We start from the raw sequence: 19,506 nt of genomic DNA on the forward strand, positions 1-19,506 counted from the left end.
TTCTGGCCATTTTGAGCCTGTAATCGAATCCACAAATTCTGATGCGCCAGATAGTCAACTAGTCTAAAGAAGGCCAGTTTTATTGCTTCTTTAATCAGGACAACAGTTTTCAGCTGTGCTAACATAATTGCAAAAGGGTTTTCTAATGATCAATTAGCCTTTTAAAACGATAAACATGGATTAGCTAACACAACGTGCCATTGGAACACAGGTGTGACGGTTGCTGATAATGGGCCTCTGTACTCCTATGTAGATATTCCATAAGAAATCAGCCGTTTCCAGCTACAATAGTCATTTACAACATCAACAATGTCTACACTGTATTTCTGATCAATTTTATGTTATTTTAATGGACACATTTTTTTAACGTTTCTTTTAAAAACGAGGACATTTCTAAGTGACCCTAAACTTTTGAACGGTAGTGTAGATGGATGCATATACCCCTACGTCTAAGACAAAAGCCAAGAGTTAAACCTATAGGACTTGGTGGAAACATTCCCTGACAGGATAAAAAATGTATACTAATGACACCCCCTCGAACGAACACGACTTCTCCCCATCAATGTCATGTGAATGACTTACTCAGAATCCAAACATCCCGTCTTACCCTCCCGGCTCTTAAACATGGAAAATGGATCCTTTGCGAGGGGAGTGCAGGTTGAAAACAAGTCCCTATAAGGGAGTAACCGTGAGTCCTGGAATGCTGAAATAAACTCGGCTTCTGGCAAGGCCTGATGTGTAATATATCAACTTCCCTCTCTTCTTTGGGAGCGGGCAGAAAGAGGATTGTAGGGATGGCAGTGCCTCAATTATTATCGTTTGGACATGAGCGGGGAACCTGATATGTCCTGAATGAAAACTCTCACACACACACGTCATGATATACACACACACACACACACACACACACACACACATACACTCTCTCTCCGAAGTCTACATTTTTACTTGCATGAGGGCCCATGCACACTTGACACACGCGTGCACGCTACACACACACACACACATAGACACATTCTCTTTCTCTCTCTCTGAGGTCTATGCTATGCTGAATTTGTGTGTACTGTCATTGGAGACTAATAGCATTAGCTGTAAGCCTGCCGGGCTGGCATGTCTCTCTCTCTCCCTACTCTCCCTCTGTCAGTAATGGCCGCTGTAAGGTAAATAACCGCTGTGGTGGTTCTGTGTTCCAGAACTCCTTCTCCAGCGTGTTTCACATGGAATACGAGGAGCTGGGAGAGGCCATAGACGTCCCCAAAAGGTAAGGCGATAACCGCTGACTGTTAAACACGACTAATTTGAAACGGGTTGTTCCTCTTAATACTGCCTAATATTAGAAATATGGCTGCCGTGTATCGCACTGGTGGGTGATATTACTCTGATGACAGAGGGCTGTGAGTTGCGCCACAAAGTGCTTTGAATTAGAGAAATACTCATTCTCAATCGTAACCTCTACTGGGTTGAGTGTGTATTTGTACAGTAAGTATTGAGTGATTGTCTTTGTAGGCCTTTGAGAGAGGGGGGTCAGATAAAGAGAGCATCCCAAAGATCTGGAATGAGCTTATCAGCTCTCTCTAATGGGGGAGGAAAGAGAGACGGAGAGGTAGAATGAGAGGGAGGACGGGATGAGAGGGGGAGTGAGAGTTGTTAGCTGCTCGCCCTCTGCCAGGGGAAAATAAATAAGCCTTACATTGAAATGTAGAGGGGAGGTAAATCCCTTTAGCTTGACCCCGGGGGAAGATTTGTGATTTGTTCTCGTACGTCTCGGAGCCCTCCAGCCAGGCAGCGAAACGCCTACTGCTCACTTCAATCTCTATCTATCTCTGTCTCACTAACTCACATCCATTTACAATAGGATTGTACGTGGGTGGGAGCGTGGGTAGTGAGATGTGGGTGGGGGTAGCGCCAGGAGTTATTCCATGTCAGGAAAAGCTCCTGCCCCTAGCTATGAGGTTTAGTTGAGACCTGTCTGACTTTAACAGATCTGACTCAAGGTCCTCTGAGGTCTCTTAATGTTTTCAAGAAGAATCCCACATCATCCCTCTGGCAAGAGCCTTGACATCGGATCATGAGCTACTGCCCTGTCCCTGTTAGAGGAGTGCTTCTGGTCTGATCTAAGAACGCTGAAAACATTTCTAAGAACCCCTAAGACTCATTGGACAGCTCCTCCATCACAATCTGTTTAGGAGCAACCTATTACGACGAAGGGAGATTTTTCTTCCCCTTTGGAAGGCTTTCAGAGACGGGCCTACGAGCGCACGTCACGCACGGACACGGCTGTTTTTGAAGTCGGAAGCCAAGGGCTCAGCCGAGATCTATGCGCTAGTCATGCTGCCTGACAGGCTGTATTGGTTGCACATGTGGGTAGCTAAGGTTCATGTCTCAATAAGCAATGCTACAGAGCCCAATAGAGGGAATAAAATGGGGGGGGGGGGGGGGGGGGTCTATGTGGGAGATGGCAAGTCAAGTGTTGTTTATTATAACAGTCAGTGAACAACCCTTCGACGTCATGTCTTCTTTCTACGTGCTAGGTCTGGGGCTAATAACTTGGAACTCAATTTAATTCACCTCAGCTAGGGTGAAAGACGATTTGTCTTCTATTTATCTAAACCGCTCTTGGTTGAAAGAATAAAATGGCAATAGTAATGTTATATCTTTAGATGATATGGTTGCAGACTCAGACAATCTGTCTGATTGGCACAGGGAGCTGTGCTGTAGGGACCGTATAGGCATGGTGGCCTATAGATCACAATCACCTAAAGGTCATGGGTTCGTGCTCCAATTGGGTTCATACCACACAAGCTTTTGTGTGCTCATACATCACCAACTATCAACAAAAAAATCTGGGAGGGGGGGGAGATTATCAGATCTTTCTAACGGGGGAGGGAAGACAGGGGGAGAGGGAGGATGAGATGACAGGGGGAGAGAGAGCGGTTAGCTGCTCGCCCTCTGCCAGGGGAAAATAAATAAGCCTTACATTGAAATGTAGAGGGGAGGTAAATCCCTGTAGCCTGATCCCGGGGGAAGATTTGTGATTTGTTCTCGTACGTCTCGGAGCCCTCCAGCCAGGCAGCGGAGCGCCTACTGTTCACTTCAATCTCTATCTATCTCCACCTCACTAACTCTCATCTCACAGCCATTTACAATAGGATTGTATGTGGATGGGAGCGTGGGTATTAGGATGGGAGGGGTGGTGTGTGTGTGTGTGGTGTCGGTGTGTGTGTATGTTGTGTGTGTGTCTGTCTTTCTGTTTGTCTGCCTGTCTGAAAGTGTGTGCACTTGTCCTAGAGAGAGAGAGACAGAGAAATGGAGATAGACAGCAAGAGAGAGCATGCTCCCAGGCAAGACACAGAGAGAGTTCCAGGGGGACAGAAGTGAGATGAAACAGACCCGGTTGCTTTTTCCAAAATTGTGTCTCATTCTTTTACATTCTGGCTCAGCTGACCCAAAACGCTTTCTATTCTGTTTACATCTTCTAATGGGCCGAATAGGATGTTCTGTGTATACTGTAGGACCACTCCTGTCTGAAGAGGCAGTCATTTGTAGCGCTCTGCCACACGGGGCCAATGCCAAATGGGATACAGCTAACAGCAGGATGTTAGCTATGACTCAGTGGTCAACTGTCGGTGGGAGGCTTTTTAGGAACACACACGCACACACACACACACACACACACACACACACACACACACACACACACACACACACACACACACACACACACACACACACACACACACACACACACACACACACACTTGACATTAGCCCTGGGCGAAGGAGGCCGAAACTACACAGCATGAAGTAGAGGAATGTCACAGAGAGGGTAATTCAGTCCTGTTCTGAATCGATGCAACCCTATTACTCATTGAAGCTGATTTTGTATAATTATCTCTAGTAGTGTTTGTTTGATTCATTCATTCATTCATTCATTGATCCTCTAAATTCCTGGGTTATTTGTTTGATTGAAAGGCTAATTGTACCTTTATATTGAAATCAAGTTTCACTGTATAATCACAGTTTCCTTTTTTAGGTTCGATGTTCCTAATGTAAGAGTTGCGTTGAGGCCAGCATGTGATAACACTGTGGTAATTAGCCAAAAGACTGCGCCTGGACACACACACACAATAGCGCGTGCTGTCCCGTCCAGCACCATTTCAGCCAATTCCATCACATTCTCCAGCTGCGCTGTCTCTCTCATTAGTTTCTAGTGCCATCTAATCATGGCTAATCTAGCTAAACGAGAGCTCAGGTGTGATCGTTTTAAGGATGGTCAACACACAGTCACAATCACTCTCACACACACATCAAAGTAACAGTGGGGATTTTAGCATGTAAATCTTGGTGGGGCAAAAAAAAAAGTGGGATGAATGCCAGCAAAGCCACTACACAACACACAACAATACATTAATTGCACTATAACGTGACAAACGGTGCCCATAAACTGTTAGGGCCTACATAAAGCTGTCCCAACAGCAGTCCCAATACCATACCACTGCTACACCTGGCTATCAGCGAAGCCTTGTCTGGCAGCGAAACAGTTCAATCAGCCTCATTTACTGCCTTTACAAAAGCATAGCTGATATGGCTGACTTGCTTAAACAAATGTGGTTAATACTGACAATTGAGATGTACAAACTATGGCATAAGGGGACAACAAGCGGATAAGAGGCGATCCGTAATTTCGATTAAGACATTAATGAGCAAGCTAGGACGGACGTAGTCAATATAACTATTTGTTCAGCACTTTTGAAATGTACAGCAACAGAATTCAGAACATGGGCCATTCTTACAGTGTTCTCGATGCACACCAAGTCAGAACCATAGGATAAATATAAAGGAGGCATATAAGCAGACAATGAAAGCTGTTACAATATCTGATGATTACATTTCTTTAGAACAGGTTATAGGCTACATGTGCACCACCAAGTCAGAACAGTAGGCAAAATTAAGAGGGAAAAGTAGACCAATTTATTAGGGTGAGGCACATGGGCTACTAACAGCTTACTATACAGTATTACTTTCTTAGCTATAGTATACATATCTCCCTGGCATATTACATCATTTATGCAGTAGCATTCAAGACAATTTTGGACTCACCTTGTTGTGCTTTGCTCACTTGAACAGTACACTTTTATCAGGTTTGAGGTAAGACCCAGATGCAGACAATGTTGAATTAACAACAGTTTATTAATCCAACAGGTCAAGGGCAGGCAGGTTTCAGTAATCCAGATAGGTGGGGCAAAGGTACAGGACGGCAGGCAGGGTCAGGGCAGGCAGAAAAGGTCAAAACCAGGAAAACTAGAAAACAGGAACAATCGAGAGACAGGAACAGAGGGGAAAACGCTGGTAGGCTTGACGAAACAAAACGAACTAGCAACAGACAAACAGAGAACACAGGTATAAATACACAGGGGATAATGGGGACGATGGGTGACACCTGGAGGGAGGTGGAGACAATCACAAAGACAAGTGAAACAGATCAGGGTGAAAAACCTCTAGGGGTGCCAACTGGCGTCCTACCTGGGCGCATAACTGGTTGACCGGGGTGTCGGCATGGAAATCCACGATGAGGCCTGGGTCCAGAATGTCCCAGGCGGGAACCCATAACCCTCCCAGTCAACCAGGTACTGGAACCCCCTGCCCCGAGGTCGAACCTTCAGGAGACGCCTCACCTTGTATGCCGGTTGGCCGTCGATGAGACGGGGGAGATGGGTGGGCCTGGAAACAGGAGACAAAGGGCTGTGAGACATGGGTTTAACTCTGGACACATGAAATGTGGGATGTATACGAAGGGTAGGGGGCAACAGAAGACAAACAGCAGAGGGGCTGATAATTTTAGAGATGGGAAACGGGCTTATAAACCGGGGGGAGAGTTTTCGGGATTCCACCAGATTCCACCCGGGTGGATAGCCATACCTTCTGCCTGAGACGATACCGGGGTGACGGGGTCCGATGGCGAATCGCTTGTCGTCGATACCTGTACGTGGTCTTGAGGAGGGCCGACTGGGCTCTCCTCCAGGTACGACGACAGTGGCAGACAAACATCTGGCCAGAAGGTAAGCCGACCTCTTTTTCCTGCTCAGAGAAGAGCGGGGGCTGATACACCAAGGAACACTCAAATGGCGATAGGCCCATGGCAGAGCAGGGAAGGGTGTTGCGGGCATATTCCACCCACACAAGCTGCTGGCTCCAGGTGGTGGTGGGGTTGGCGGAGACAAGGCAGAGCAGAGTAGTCTCGAGGTCCTGGTTGGCTCGCTCCGACTGGCAATTGGACTGGGGATGGAACCCAGAGGACAGGCTGGCTGAAGACCCAATGAGGGTGCAGGATGCCCGGTCGGAGACCATGTCCACGGGCAGTCCATGGATCCGGAAGACGTGCTGCACCATGAGCTGGGCCATCTCCTTGGCTGAGGGTATTTTGGGGAGAGGAATGAAGTGGGCGGCTTTGGAAAACCGGTTGACCACAGTCAGGATGGCAGTGCTGCCCTCAGACGGGGGGAGACCCGTGACGAAATCCAGGGATATGTGGGACCAAGGATGGTGAGGGACAGGCAATGGTTGCAGAAGACCAGCCCGAGCTTGCCGAGGAGTCTTATGAGATTTAGACTGGTTTCCCCACAGCAAAATGGCATGAAACGGGGTGCGAGCACCGAAAACAGAAAAGTTCTCCATTTGGCGCAACAGTGTACTCACTCCTACCGGTGAGCCTGGTCTTTTACCGGACAAGAGGACACAAAATGACCAAGAGTCCCGCAATACAGACAACTCTTCGTGTTGATCCTGTATTGCCGTTCCGCTGGCGACAGCCCAGCTCTGCCTACTTGCATAGGTTCGGGAAGCGGTGACTCGGCCAGCTTGGCGACTCTCGTGGAAGGATCAGGAAGCCTCGGGTTCTCTCGTCAAAGGGACCATCGGGGACTTCCGGGTTGACTCGGAGGCAAGGTGGAATCCCTGGACGTTCTTGGTATCATAGAGACGAGACAGCACGTCGGCCTTAGCGTTACGGGAACCTGGTCTATATGAGATGGTGAAACGAAATCTGGTGAAAAACATCGCCCACCTTGCCTGGCGAGGATTCAGTCTCCTCGCCGCCCGGGTGTACTCCAGATTACGGTGGTCAGTCCAGATGAGAAAAGGGTGTTGCGCCCCCTCAAGCCAATGTCTCCACACCTTCAGAGCCTTTACCACAGCCAGCAACTCCCGGTCCCCCACATCATAGTTTCGCTCCGCCGGACTGAGCTTCCTCGAAAAGAAAGCGCAGGGGCGAAGCTTCAGTGGCATGCCCGAGCGCTGTGATAGCACGGCTCCAACACCAGCCTCGGACGCGTCCACCTCCACTATGAATGCCAAAGAGGGGTCCGGATGAGCCAATACGGGAGCATCAGTAAACAAAGCCTTCAGACGACCAAAAGCTCTGTCCGCCCCCGCCGACCACCGCAAACGCACCGGCCCCCCCCTTCAGTAGTGAGGTAATGGAAGCAGCCACCTGTCCAAAACCCCGGATAAACCTCCGGTAGTAATTGGCAAACCCTAAAAACCGCTGCACCTCCTTCACCGTGGTCGGAGTCAGCCAATTACGCAAGGCCGCAATGCGGTCACACTCCATCATCACCCCAGATGTGGAAAGGCGATACCCCAGGAAAGAGAAGGCTTGTTTGGAGAACACACATTTCTCGGCCTTGATGTACAGGTCATGAGAGACACATGCGCGGCGCGTGTAGCGGAATAGATCAGAATATCATCGATATAAACCACCACACCCTGCCCGTGCAGGTCCCTGAGAATCTCGTCTACAAAGGATTGGAAGACGGCTGGAGCATTTTTCAACCCATACGGCATGACGAGGTACTCATAATGGCCAGATGTGGTACTGAACGCGGTCTTCCACTCATCTCCCTCCCGGATACGCACCAAGTTATACGCGCTCCTGAGATCCAGTTTCGTGAAGAAGCGTGCTCCGTGAAATGACTCCACCGCTGTGACGATGAGAGGTAGTGGGTAACTGAACCCCACTGTGATGGAATATAGACCTCTATAGTCATTGCACGGACTCAGACCTACCTCCTTTTTCTTCACAGAAAGAAACTCGAGGAGGCGGGTGACGTGGAGGGACGAATGTACCCCTGTCCCAGAGATTAGGTTAGGTGACATATGTCTCCATAGCCACCGTCTCCTCCTGTGACAGGGGATACACGTGACTCCTGGGAAGTGCGGCGTTTACCTGGAGGTTTATCGCACAATCCCCTCGTCGATGAGGTGGTAATTGGGTCGCCCTCTTTTTACAGAAAGCGATAGCCAAATCGGCATATTTAGGGGGGATGCGCACGGTGGAGACTTGGTCCGGACTCTCCACCGTCATTGCACCGATGGAAACTCCCACACACCTACCTGAGCACTCCTCTGACCACCCCTTTAGAGGCCCCTGTTTCCACAAAATGTTAGGATTGTGATAAGCCAAACAGGGAATACCCAGCACCACTGGAAACGCAGGAGAATCAATGAGAAAGAGACTAATCCGCTCCTCATGACCCCCCTGCATCACCATGTCCAGTGGAACCGTGGCCTCCCTGACCAGCCCTGACCCTAATGGTCGATTATCTAGGGCGTGCACGGGGAAGGGTTGGTCCATCTAAACCAAGGGAATCCCTAACTTAAGCGCGAACCCGCGGTCCATATATTTCCCCGCTGCGCCTGAATCTATTTGCGCCTTATACTGGGAATGAGGGGAAAACTCAGGAAAGGAAATCAACACATACATATGACCAACAGGGAGCTCTGGGCGAGCCTGGTGCTGACTCACCTGGGGTGTCTGAGCAGTGCTCTGCCTGCCCTCTCGACTCCCAGACGAGTTCCTCCAGCACCGGTCGGCAGTGTGCCCTCTCCGACCACAACTGGTGCAGGAGGAGGCTCCTCCTCCGGTCGCCCTAGCTGCAGCACCCTCTAACTCCATGGCTGTCGGAGCAGGAGAGCTGGGAGGTGGAACGAACAGGACCCGATCTGGACGCACGCGAGCAGCCAGCAAGGGTGGTGTCTCAACAAGCTAGCTCCCTGCGGACGTCCTCCCGTAGGCTGTACCTATAATGATCCATCAGGGCCCTGTCATTACACCCCGCGCCGGCGGCCAGGGTCCGAAACTCCAGCGTGAAGTCCTGTGCGCTCCTCGTCTCCTGCCTCAGATGAAACAGACATTCACCCGCCGCTCGGCCCTCTGGTGGGTGGTCGAACACAGCCCGGAAGCGGCGGGTGAACTCTGGGTAATGGTCCCTCGCCGAGTCTGGACCCTCCCAGACCGCGTTGGCCCACTCCAGGGCTTTGCCCAAAAGGCAGGAGACGAGGACGTTGACGCTCTCCCCATCCGAGGGAGTCGGGTGAATGGTCGCCAGGTAAAGCTCCAGCTGGAGCAGGAACCCCTTGCACCCGGCAGCCGTCTCATCGTACTCCCTCGGGAGCGCGAGCCGAATCCCGCTGGGTCCGGACGCCGCCGGAGAAAGTGGTGGTGCAGGCTGGAGAGTGGCTGAAAACGGTGTAGGGAGGCCGCTCCTCTCCCATCTCTCCATTCTCGCCATCACTTGATCCATAGCCGTCCCCAGACGGTGCAAAACTGCGGTATGCTGGAGGACACGCTCCTCCATGGACTGGGAGGGCGCGTCCGCTTCTGCTGACTCCATGATATCGGGTGCGGGATTCTGTCAGAATCTCCCTAGGAGAGGTGGGTGTGGAGTCAGGCGCAGGAGAGCAAGAATATCCAAGAAGGGCGTTTATTACTGTCCACCAACACAACAGGTACAGGACCACACATGTAGCCACAAGAAGACAGGAACGCAGTCAGTAAACAAAAACGGAGGAAACACTCCTCTGCTAAACTGACGTGCGGGCAAAACAGTCCCGTGACAATACACCTGCTAAACAGTAAAAAAAAACGCAACCCAAACCAACGACAGTAAATACAAACAATCCCGCACAAAACCTAGCGGGTAGGGCGAGATTAAATACCCCACTGATGAACTAAACTAGACACAGGTGAACACAAGACAGACAAAACCAAACGAAAAAGGAAAAGGGATCGGTGGCAGCTAGTGGGCCGGCGACGACGACCGCCGAGCGCCGCCCGAACAGGGAGAGGAGCCACCTTCGGTGGAAGTCGTGACACCCCCATTTTGAGAATCCTCTCAATTTATGAGAAAATTACAAGATTTAAGAACATTCATTCACATGTAGAAAATACATACATTCTACATAAACCAAGAAGCACAAAAACAATAACTCATTGCATGGTATCCTGCACGTGACTGGCTGCTATAGCACTGGCTCAGCCTCCTTCCAAGAAACTTAGCACGGTCTCCCATTTCAACCACATAATACAGATCAGTATCTCAATGCATTCTTAATCTAAATGACTATAATTTTATGTAGTGTAGACCTCTACAATCAACCTGATACCCCAAAAGTCTAAAACAATTTTGGGCACAGTTGACCAAACCCCCCTGGCACTGATTATTCTGCCGTCCTTTTCGTTGTCTTCTGATAGCTTTACAGTTCAAAGTGGATGGCCATGATAATGTCCCAATTTCAATGTCTCACCTGAGCCGCCATCACCTTTACCACCCACTATGTCTTGTCCATTCGTCAACCAGTATACCAGCAACATAAGAGAAGTTTAGAACAGATTTCTCTCCATGCTCACTCCACGTGGACTCCTCTCACACTCCTGAGAGAAACATGAGAGAAAAGCAGTTGATAGCTTAGCAACCGGTGTACAGCATCCGACCTGTCTCGGACTCATTTCTCTCGGTAGAAGTGGTGCGGACAGGACCGTATTGAATGCCTTTGTCACTCTTCGTCAGCCAGTTAGAGGGGGGTTTGAGGTACACACACTGTTCGGTCCAATTATCTCTTCCATGCATTAAGATACCGTCTGATGTCACTTTTCATGATAACCTCGAGAGGACAGATCAGAACAACAGTTTAGTTCAGGTCATTAACTACATGATAAATGATTACTTTTACCAATTATTCATACTACAAATGTCTAAACGTACGTGAAAGAGAATAACAACACATTCTATTGAAACTATTCTTTCAAATTGGCTTATACTCCCCATCACACTGTCAACTTCATCGCAGAGCTACAGGATCAGGAAGTTAGACCTATAACCCATCGGGAGTAGAACAGAACAAACAACACAACAATACACTCCTTCACATATCACTCCATACACTCCTACACATCACTCAAGGTGTGTAAACTTCAATCCAAAACCTCAGAGGACTGTACCCTCCCCCATTTTGACACATAACTCGCCATGTGAGTAATGTGTAAAAAAACAATTGGTCAAAAAAGAAAACAACATTTCAAACAACAAAATCTAATTAAAATCACTAGTCTTAAGAACTCCATAAATAAAAATAATTGTATCCATACGGTCGTAGGAAAATAGACGTAAGGCAGCCTACCCATAGTCAAAGGCAACGCTCTCTCTTTCTTCACATTGGTCCAAATCACAAATATGGCTAAGAACTATAAACTTCATCAAAATTATCAATATTACAAAAGACCTTGAAATCAGTATTACAATTGACCTTAAATTCCTTATCCAAATGGCTTTCCAATGAGGGTGATCAAAACACAATGGAAAGTCATGACAGAGGTCAGAGGTCATACAAACCCTTCAAAGAAGTGTTTCTTACTATATTAGACAAATTAATGAACAGTCAAACATTTCTTACATGTTGTATCCCAGGTTTTTATTACAGTCCTTTATCAAAATAAATAATGTTTTTAATTAAAACTCAGAAAATAAAAACTTCTGAAAATTCTATGTGTGTGCATGCCCCTTTAAGATACCTTGGCACTAAGACAAATGGAAAACTCACTAAACCCAAAGAAAATAGAACACACAAATCAAACATAGTATTTTAAAAACATCAACAAATAGTCATAACAAGTGTGTTGTGTGTGGGTATTTGCAAACCTTAACGAACTGGCAACAGACAAACAGAGAACACAGGTATAAATACACAAGGGATAATGGTGAAGATGGGTGACACCTGGAGGGAGGTGGAGACAATCACAAACACAGGTTAAACAGATCAGGGTGTGACAACTTTGTCATCAAAGTCTAGAATTCTCTAGATTTATGGTGCTTTCAAGACAACTGGGAACTGAAAAAAAAGTTGAATCATGATGACGTCAGTAATCTTCGGGGTGGTAGCTCTAGAAAGAGTCCCGACTAACAATTCCGAGTTGGATGACCGTTCAAAACATATTTTGCCAGTCAGAGCTCGTTTTTTCCCCCAGAGTTCCTAGTTGTCTTGAACTCACTAAAGTCAGATTTCCCAGTTCCGAGTTAACAGTTGTTTTGAGCATGGCCAATGTTGAATGTTTATCATTTTAAGCTTGGAAAAGAGACCCTTAAACCCAGAATAGGGACCACACAGCCACTCCGCTGAATAGCAGGCTAGTGATTGCTTTGCAGTGCCTGCAGTTCGCCACTGATTCCTTTCAAACCACTCATTGTGGATTTTGCGATTTCCAACTTGTTGTGTAATGTCCAATGGCCGATGAGCACCGATATGTTTTCATTTTATTTTCATTATTTCTCTTCATATGACCAGGATTAAAAAGGATTTGCCAGTAGATTGTCGACTTGATTCAGGATAATGACTGCTAGCTAAGATTTTGAAAGTATGATGTTGACATGATCAGTCCAATCAAAGCTACTGTAGATATAATGTGTGATTTGACGTCATTTTATCTGTGGCCAATGACCTTGAGCCTTCTTGGATGGGCACTTCTAATGTAACTCTATGGCAGCACCCAAGGGGCTTGAATTTCGAGCTCTACCCTTAGATTTGGCAGTGACGTAGTGTCCCAATGAGTGACAGAACACTGAGCCAATTATGGCGCAACTAGAAAACATTCCCAAGCCCTACGCTCCATATTTTCCGCTGGCTGCCCCACCACCACCACAGAAAGCACTGAGCTAGGCTGAAACACCTGCATTTTGCAGCTACCTTGCTCATGCAAAAAAGAGAATGTTTTTATGGAGGCTTTTATTAACTCACTAACGTGGGGCTCCTGTATGACGGGTCGCCACTGAAAAGTAACAGTGTGCGACTGCGAATCATATTGGAGAAGAGTAGACTTTTTGTATTTTTTAAAACTTAAATTCACTGCAGACGATACTTAATCCTTAACCCTCATCCTACCCTGAGTTGATCAAATAAAGACATATCGCTCGCCCGCGTCACGCCGGCTGATGCGGAGCGCAGCAACGAAGGTTCTCCACCTTTGTCCGTCTTTTGGCCATCCTCTCAACCGTGCCACAGCTTTGCTGCTGCCGTTAGAGCTTGTCTTTTAAAGACATATGCAGTAGAACACATGGGATATTATACAGTATATGAATGTGTTAGTTAATCATGTTTCTGTCTGTACTGGCATCAGATGAGATAATAAAAACAGCCATGATGCCGTGACAGGCCTGGTCAAGCTTAATCATAGTCAGTTCCTTCTGACCACCAGCCAAGATGTTCTTGAGTCCAGGTATGGAGCCTTCAGCACTGGCTAGAGTCCAGTGTTCTGCCTCACCAGTCGTCATATCAGGAAGAGCGCTGGCTTATGTACATGCGTATTCACTGAAGCTTAGAAAACTATACAATGGCAACGCGATGAGATCCACCCAACTCAGCAGAGCAGTCATACGCTAAGGATGCTTGGGGTGTTTATGTGTGAGTAATGTGGAAGTTGTCAACGGTCTAATAAAACAAGTATTTCAATGGTGTGTTCCCCACAGGGACTGTGACGTGAGTCAGATAAACTACATGTACGCCCAGTACGTGAAGAACACCATGGAACCTCTGAACATCTCGGACGTCACCAAAGACCAACGCTTTCCCTGGACGGTCAGTACTGAACGTGATCTGTTCCAGAATGTTCAACCTATGTCGGCCATCTTTTTTTGTTGTTGTCCAGAGCCTCATGGTTCTTTGTTTCCTTCAGAGTGAGAACCCAGAGCACCCCAGTAACCAGATCAAGAGTTTGCTCTGTACTCCTATCAGGAACGGGAAGAAGGATAAAGTAATAGGTACCTACCTCTCTCTCTCTCTCTCTCTCTCTCTCTCTCTCTCTCTCTCTCTGTCTCTCTGTCTCTCTCGCTCTCTGTCTCTCTATGTCTCTATGTCTCTCTCTCTCTCTCTCTCTCTCTCTCTCTCTCTCTCTCTCTCTTTCTCTCTTTCTCTCTCTCTCTCTCTCTCTCTCTCTCTCTCTCTCTCTCTCTCTCTCTCTCTCTCTCTCTCTCTCTCTCTCTCTCTCTCTCTCTCTCTCTCTCTCTCTCTCTCTCTCTCTCTCTCTCTCTCTCTGTCTCTGTCTCTGTCTCTCTCTCTCTCTCTCTCTCTCTCTCTCTCTCTCTCTGTCTCTCTCTGTCTCTCTCTCTCTCTGTCTCTCTCTGTCTCTGTCTCTCTCTGTCTCTCTCTGTCTCTCTCTGTCTCTCTCTCTCTGTTTCTCTCTCTCTGTCTCTCTCTCTCTCTCTCTCCTTCTCCCTCCATATTGTTTGTGTTTTACAGATATCGCCCTATTGTATCCTCATTCATTAGCCGCAACCAAGAGTCTTTCCTCTCATTCATTAACCCATCCTTAGCATCAGCATCAATTGCATTTACATTATAACCGAACATCATTAGCTGAGATCATTACAAGACCTAAACAGGTCTTTCTTGTAAAAGAGATTTGAATTGCATGTATGAATAAAGGCACAAATAGATCGATGAATTAGCTGGGCAGTGGTGTAACCATAATGTATGTCCCCCCACTCCCCGATGATCAAACAGAACAGGTCCCTTTAGCCTCTCCACCAACTGCCTGAAGAGGCCAGGAGACACTCAGATCAAAAGACAACCCACTGCCACTAGACTTTAATATAGAATGTGTTACCATACTTCCCCTTCTCCACTCAACTTAATTTCCCTCGAATTCATTTATTGATTCCAAACGTGGACATTCTATGTTCTTAGTAGCTCTGACACTGACATTAATGAAGCAGTATACATTTTTCCCTAATGTAACTCGCTCCGGATAATGTCTTTGCATTAGTTAAGCCACCTATAATGTCAAGCAGGATGTGTAGGAGAAAGGTTCAGCTGAAGGTAAAGGGGAAGGATCAGAGTGTTGGCGACGACACGTTTCCATGATGTGACTAGTAAGTAGGTCTCAAGGGCTGAGGATAGGGCAGGTGTTTTATACATTAGAACTTTGCTGTCAACAAACATTTATGGGACTATTAGTCATGGAGTAGATGGAGCTTTTAGTTTCAGACAAGAGGTCCCTCACAGCAAACTGTTGAATATTGAAAATGAGAAGCAAACTAAAGTTTTGTCCCCTAAGAGTCTGGAATGTGTGTCAGGTCGTGGAGAAAAAAACCAATACATTTTTTTTTTTTTAAGAAGCACAAAACCTTTTTGTCCTGTGTGTCTGCAACTGTGTGTCAGTACGATGTTCTGTCCGGTGTGCGTGCGCATGAGTGTGTGTGTCATTAACGTCCTGATATGTTTCCAACATTTACCCCTATGTCGCGTCTTGAAGGTGTGTGCCAGTTGGTGAACAAGATGGCCGAGGCGTCGGGGAACGTGAAGTCCTTCAACCGGAACGACGAACAGTTCCTGGAGGCCTTCGCCATCTTCTGTGGCCTGGGTATACAGAACACCCAGATGTATGAAACAGTGGAGAGAGCCATGGCCAAACAGGAGGTCACACTGGAGGTAAGAGACACAGGTCTCAGGTCAGTTTGGAGTTTTACATCCTAATGCTTCATGATGATATTGAGGGAAGGTACTGTAAGATAATGCTAGCTCAATGCCTCTGTAGGCAACTACAATATGGAGACCTCACACATGGGGGGGGGATCGAGAGTAACAGCGATGGTTGCCATTAGGAAAGACTGGCTAGTCTTCTCCACACTCTGCTCCGTCTTCCCCCGCGTTAAAACAGAAGCGTATTCACTCCAACTCTATCCTAGACCTCTTCAGCCCTCGATGACGTATGTAGCCCCCTCCTCTCCTCCGGTCCTCCCCCTCTCCTGTTCTCTCCCTGACTGTTCTATTCTGGAGCTGTCACTGTCAGGGCTCACCCGGTGACGTCCCCTCTCGGCTGCAGCTGACACTCTCCCCGCCGTTACCCAGCAGCCACCACTTCAGCCCATTCTCCATCGGCGCTATAGCCGTCACGAGGACTGACCTCTTCTAGCTTTCTCAGTTTTTCTCCCCCAATTATCAAAGACAGGCCTCTGATATGGATGGACTTGGGGTTGAAGGATGTGTGTGTGGCAGGGCTGTCTGTCTGAGGTCAGAAACATCTCCCTGGGGAGGCAATCGGTGAAAGAGTCAGCTACCAAAATGTGAAATCTGTTTTTTATTTGTCTAGTCTGTCAGAGCGATCGTGTTGACTTTTTAAGGATAACAGTCGCTGTGTGTTTGTGTGTGTGTCATTCTCAGGTCCTCTCGTATCACGCCTCTGCTGCAGAGGAGGAGACACGGGCGCTGCAGGTAACCGCGGTAAATTCCAATTTATTAACTTGACATTGTACACACTCGCACACATACACTCGCGCCCGTACACAATGCCAGACAGATGCCTTCCTTCAGGCAGTCTAAAGATGAGTGGACTTCAGCCATCATGTAACGAGACCCACCACTGATTCAGCATGTAAACCCAACCAATTAGTAACACAATATGGCCGACTCTCACACTGATACATACATTAAGGCCTATGGGGATTATGGACTGAAGAAAAAAAAGAACATGAAAAAGAACACATGAGTGTTTAAAAGTGAAAGTACGCACAATACCCATTCCAGAAAGCCTATTTAAGGCCCGAATCATTTGCTTTTAAAGATTCTCAAGGATTAATTGGGGCTAAGAGAATAATCAGACTCCTGCCAGCTAATGCTAAGATGTCAGCATATTTAACTCCTGATTAAGTAATTTAGGTGGAGAGTCTTTAGCTCTGCCGCTAGCTGCCATAAAATATGGATTAGAGTGGGAGCAGCTATTTAGTTAAAATGACTCATTTAATGACTTGTCCAATTATATTCTGACTGTGCACAAGAGGAGACAGTACGGCCACATAGGGAGAAGGGCTTTGTTTAAGGCTATGCTTTCATTAGCTTTTACTTTGTCTCTTTTTAGTTTCCTTCTTCTTTTCTTCCTTTCTTTTAAAATTTTTGTTGCATTTTCGGATAAATGCATACTGCTTTCAAAGAAGCTTGGTCCCACCCCGAACACTATTAGATGCTCATTTATCCTGCGTGACCTTTTTCGAAGATCATACGGCATTTTCATATCCTGAGATGAAATGGCCCGATGACGAAATCTAATTATATATTTTCCCCTGAGGCAGTGGAGGCTGTAGGATGGTGGCTGAGGAGGCACAGCACAGTATCATATCTGGGCCACGGACTCCTTTTTAGGCCATGTCACCCTCCCCGGGAAGTGTTCCGTCACTGTTGCTGAGGCGTTGACTCTCTGAAGTATTGATGTTTCCCTAGTTAGAATGATACAGTCCACATCTACGGGCCAACTTCTATGTCCTCTGTAGCTCAGCTGGTAGAATAGGGTGCTTACAATGCCAAGGGTTGTGGGTTCGATTCCTGGGATCACCCATGTGTAAAAAATGTGGATAAAAGCATATGCTAAATGGCATATACTGTATCTGTGGTGGTAGTAAAAGCTGTTATGCTTTCTGTCTGACAGAATAATAGGATGGGATTCCCCTGCTTTCTCTCTTTTATCTCTCTCAGTCCCAACGGCTTCTCTCTGTCTCTCCCCGTCTGAGCTGGCTCTGCTGCCAGAAAGAGATAGAGATCAAAACGACCAGACAGAGAGGTCAAAAAAATGCCAGTGTGTATATGCAAGATGGAGAAAGGAGGGGGCAGAGAGAGAGAGAGAGAGATGGGGAGAGAGAGAGAGAGAGAGAGAGAGAGAGAGAGAGAGAGAGAGAGAGAGAGAGAGAGAGAGAGAGAGAGAGAGAGAGAGAGAGAGAGAGAGAGAGAGAGAGAGAGAGAGAGAGAGAGAGAGATGGAGAGAGGAAGAGAGAGACTGCAGCGGATATAGACGGTGACAGGGGGACAGAAATGGAGAAGGAGAGAGAGGATTAATATACAACCACAGAAAAAAGAGGAAGTGATCCGAAATAAAGTGAGAGACTGAATGATAGAGACAGCAGAAGAGGAGAGAGAGATCCTGTGTGCATTAGGGGGTGTCCTGTCTGCTCTGTGTAGATGTGCCGTCTGTCAGTTACAGGGGAGGCGAGCCGAACACAGATAGATGCTCCTCCTGTGTGCCTTAGACTCTGCTGATCACAGCTCATCGATTATTAATGCCTGCTATAGATCCCTGGTGTTCAGGGAGGGTATGTGGGCGTGCGTGCATGCGTGTGTGTATGTGCATACCTACAGTATATGTGTGTGTACATGCGTGCATATGAACGTGTGTGTGTGTGTATATCCGTCTCACACACTCCTCTCCCCTCTCTCTCCCTCGGTGTTTGAAGGCAGCCACTGTTCCGTCAGCCCAGTCTCTGCGGCTGATGGAGTTCAGCTTCAGTGACTTTGAGCTGTCCGACGCTGAGACCACTCAGGCCACCATACGCATGTTTGTAGACCTCAACCTGGTCCAGAACTTCCAGATGAAATACAAGGTAGGTGTGTGTGTGTGCGTATATATGTGCGTACCGATGTGCATGTGTGTTGATGGTAGTGTGTGTGTGTTGATGGTAGTGTGTGTGTGTTTACGCGACTGTGCATACAAGTGTTGACGTAGATGTGTGTGTTCTAACATCCTAAAATACAGCCCATCACCCCATTATATATTATTAAGAGGTCCTTTTACGGCACAGTCGCCCTCCAGAGTGCCCGCGGCGCGGACGGCTCATAAAGAGAGCCTTTGATTGGCTGTGAGGGCCCTACACAGCGCCCGGTTATTTTTCAGCTCTGTGAGTGAGAGCAGGCATGCTGACCACCCAAGTGTATAAATAAGAGCAGGTCAGCTCTCTAGTTCCGTGTCAGGCTGTACCTCTCTGGTCACTCCACTGCACTCCTATGAGGCACGGTTGACCATCACTGGCCTCAGAACAGCCACACGATTGAGAATTGAGAGGATACAGTATGAGAGATACCGTAGTGACCTTCTCTTTCAGCAGTGACAGTAGATTGGACTTGAACAGTATACAGTGCAAAGCGTTTTGAGGTTGAGAAAAGGGGTAACGTAAATGCCGATCAAATTCATTTCGATTGTTGGCAAGTCAGGCGAAAAGCGTTAGCCACTACTATGCATTGACTCATGGGGATTTGATTTGGAAGCTGATGCCGGCAAACGGATGGACATGGGAAGATTGGATAAAGATTCCGATAAACAGAATCTAATGATTTGATTAGCAGTGTGGTCAAGGTCTTCTCTATAATGCCAGTCAGATTTCCAGGCCGGCCAGATTATATCTATGCCCTACCGATTGA

The 19,506-nt window shown here is 47.4% G+C and overlaps 1 protein-coding gene across 4 annotated transcripts in view; it reads left to right on the forward strand.

Moving 5' to 3' along the window:
• LOC139561076 (cGMP-specific 3',5'-cyclic phosphodiesterase-like) overlaps positions 1–19,506 on the forward strand; it is a 95,083-nt gene that overhangs the window by 65,235 nt on the left and 10,342 nt on the right. For 3 of the 4 annotated variants that reach the window (XM_071377913.1, XM_071377910.1, XM_071377912.1), the window contains 6 exons: positions 1,194–1,261; positions 13,797–13,905; positions 14,003–14,087; positions 15,581–15,756; positions 16,489–16,548; positions 18,546–18,692. In XM_071377913.1, the coding sequence (XP_071234014.1) occupies positions 1,194–1,261; positions 13,797–13,905; positions 14,003–14,087; positions 15,581–15,756; positions 16,489–16,548; positions 18,546–18,692 (645 nt within the window). The remainder of the gene's footprint in view (positions 1–1,193; positions 1,262–13,796; positions 13,906–14,002; positions 14,088–15,580; positions 15,757–16,488; positions 16,549–18,545; positions 18,693–19,506) is intronic. The other variant, XM_071377911.1, reaches the window with a different exon arrangement.

Source organism: Salvelinus alpinus, chromosome 31 (assembly GCF_045679555.1).
Source record: "Salvelinus alpinus chromosome 31, SLU_Salpinus.1, whole genome shotgun sequence".
NCBI classification, from domain to species: Eukaryota; Metazoa; Chordata; class Actinopteri; order Salmoniformes; family Salmonidae; genus Salvelinus; species Salvelinus alpinus.